This window comes from Chiloscyllium plagiosum, unplaced genomic scaffold, assembly GCF_004010195.1.
Source record: "Chiloscyllium plagiosum isolate BGI_BamShark_2017 unplaced genomic scaffold, ASM401019v2 scaf_41685, whole genome shotgun sequence".
Taxonomy (NCBI): Eukaryota; Metazoa; Chordata; class Chondrichthyes; order Orectolobiformes; family Hemiscylliidae; genus Chiloscyllium; species Chiloscyllium plagiosum.
Genome location: NW_025198974.1, coordinates 1 through 2,884, shown reverse-complemented (window position 1 = coordinate 2,884; position 2,884 = coordinate 1). Strand labels below are relative to the sequence as shown.

Below are 2,884 nucleotides of genomic sequence, written 5' to 3'. Positions count from 1 at the left end.
TTAAGCATCAGCCACTTTGTCAGGTCTGGAGACAAATGTGCACCAGGGAACACTGGCAATATCCTTCCTCGAAATGATATCAAAGGTTGTTTTTTTAAAACATACCAATTGATTACAGTTTCACCTCCGCCATTATCGTGAGAAAGTATTGAAGGAGAATGGCAAGAAAGTGCAAAACAATGAGCATATGATGCTGCATGTAAATAACAGTTTAAATCATAATTCAGTGAAACGTGAAGGCATTATGATTGCCCATCCTTCGACATCAATGGTTATGCAATCCAATCATCTCGAGAACAGGCCCTGAAAATTCATCATCTGTTATTGCCCTTCCAGAAATTGTTCATTTTAAGGCATTGCAAATTTCATACCGATCCACCAGAGGGTGCTATACTCACACTCACTGTTATCATCTACGTCTTTGTCGAATTATGGGTTCGTTGAGTCACCGTCACCACTTATCGTCCCACTTACTTTTGTGTCATCTGTAAGCTTGTCAGTTGTACGTTCACTTTAGTCAGGATTTAGGTGGTGTGTTAATTTGTATCTCTGGTCTTTCACCATTCCCATTCACATGAAGAAGTTTGTACCGCAACATTTTCGAAAATGGATCAGTTGTCCTTGTATGGGTGCTCGTGGTAATGGTGATATTTACATCTAATAATGCCTGACAATATGACGGCGAGCAAGCGTTTGGACACACTGCATCTGACATAGAAACATAAGTTTCATTTGCGATGACTAAAGGTAAAGTTAAACGCAATCAGCTTTTGACAATATATAAGCTCTACAGTATGAAAGCAGGTCATGCAGCTTATGGAAACCAACCACACCCACGGAAAAGCATGCACCCTATCCTGTCCCATTCCATTAACCAAGCATTTCCCACGGTTCATCCACATAGCTTGCACATCATTGAACTGTGTGCAAATACCCGGAGCACAGCAAGAATGTGTACTCTCCAAAAATTGTTCACCCGAAATTGGAATAGAAGATGTGACCCAGGTGCAGTGTGACAGGCCTTGCTAACCACTGAATTACCATTGCAGCCAATGGAGTTTGCCACCAAAATGCCAAGAAAACAGCATTTGATTCTGCCATGACATACGCTGAAGTTTTTTCAATTATTTATTTATCTAGTTATTTTATTCCAAATCTCTCTGACCCACTGGCCTCTCATATCAGTTGCAGGAAACTATCATCGTTAGAGATCAACTGGTGAATACCAGTTCCGATTGTCAAACAACATGAACAACTTTACTTTTCTCGCGTTGCCTGCAGAAATAATGACCGTTTTGGGACAACATTTGGTTTAAACTCTTGTCCATCGCCGTGTTGTCAGGTGAATAAATTGACTTTGTTGTTCAAACAAATAACAAAGAACTGCATTTACTAGATACCTGAAAGAAAAGTGAAATTACCTGGAGAAACTCAGCCAGCCTGGTAGTACCCGTGAAGAAAAAAAAAACAAAATCAACATTTCAGTGCCATATCAATAACCGTTTTTCAGAATCTTGTTCATAGTCATGGCATGAATTGAGGATCCCACGAGCTTAAAAGTGGTCCAATTGAAGAATGAAACAGCTCCAAGTTCCCTGGCTGTCACCTGATGTCTTTGCCAGTAATGAACCAATGAGCAGAGATCCGGAAATTACTCAATTGTTCCCAACTCTTCACGAAAACAATTTTAATTTCGTCCAGTTCTGCTCATGTTCAACGTGATATCTCAGCAAACATGCCGTCTCGAACTCTCTGCTCATTACTCACGGTTGCAGCTCTTCTAACCGGTAGGTCCACAGCTTGTGGAACATTATGCGTCAGCTGTTTGCCGGGGTACACATTGATTTGCGGTGTCCTGGCATCACAGAGGCAGGAACACATTTTCCACAGATGAAAATAATCTGGGTCTAAACGTGTCCCAACTCAGCAAAGATTGGAAGAAATTAGCGACTGTACTTGCAAAATGACAGTGGAAGAGTTAGGCTGGGAATCCACACAGGACTGAAGCGACCTGAAATGACGGGACAAAGGCCGGACTTTTAAACTAACCGACTGTTTCCAGGTGTCCCCTTGGAAGGGAAATGGGAAATCATCTCGTTAAACGCGTGGCCTGTGTTTCTTTTTTAAAAAACCTTTTTATTTCATATGTCAAAATCTTGTTGGTCCCAATGGCTGAGTTGTACGAGTTGGATTCTTTTCCAGCTTCCCTGCCTCTTCTTTCTCTGTTTACTGATCAAGGTGAACGGGCTGCATTTGGGCAATAAGAATCATGAATCAACTTTTAAAATTTACTCTCTTACAGGGCGCTGTTATGCAGATCCTGTCTCACAAAGACCCGCCGCAATCGCAGTGAATGAGGGGGATGATGTCCTGTTATTCTGTAATTACACTGCTAAAAGAACCAGTGATCCTTACCTCTTCTGGTACCGGCAGCATTCCAGCGGCTCCATGGAATATCTCCTAAAGAGAAACCAATATATCAGCACCACAGACAGACTTCCAGGAGACCGTTTTTCCTCGACGTTGGATCATGTGAACCGCACTATCCAGCTGAACATGTTGAAAACAGAACTTCCAGACTCTGCAGTGTATTACTGCGCACTGAACCCCACAGAGACCCGGAACTGGGCTGACCCCGGACAAAAACTGTCAGAGAGCAATTGAACATGATAGCATGTCAAGGAAACATTGAGATCAGGGGCGGCTCTGAAGTGATACCCGCATTCAGACTGATATCACTGATAAAGTTTTCGAACAGAAAACTTTAATGATTAATAATCTACTATTAATATGAACTAATACTTTTAGTTCAATATATTGCATATAAATAATTTGTTTTGTGTGTTTTGAGATGTCCCAAACTATTTCACTGTTCCAGTGATGT

General features: G+C 41.5%; 1 gene segment (V, D, J or C); it reads left to right on the top strand.

Annotated features, from left to right (window-relative positions):
• Positions 1 to 1,643: 1,643 nt before the first annotated feature.
• On the top strand, positions 1,644 to 2,664 carry LOC122546015. The segment is given in 2 exon segments: positions 1,644 to 1,787; positions 2,303 to 2,664. Coding segments are annotated over 2 exon segments (414 nt in total).
• The last annotated feature ends 220 nt before the right edge of the window (positions 2,665 to 2,884 follow it).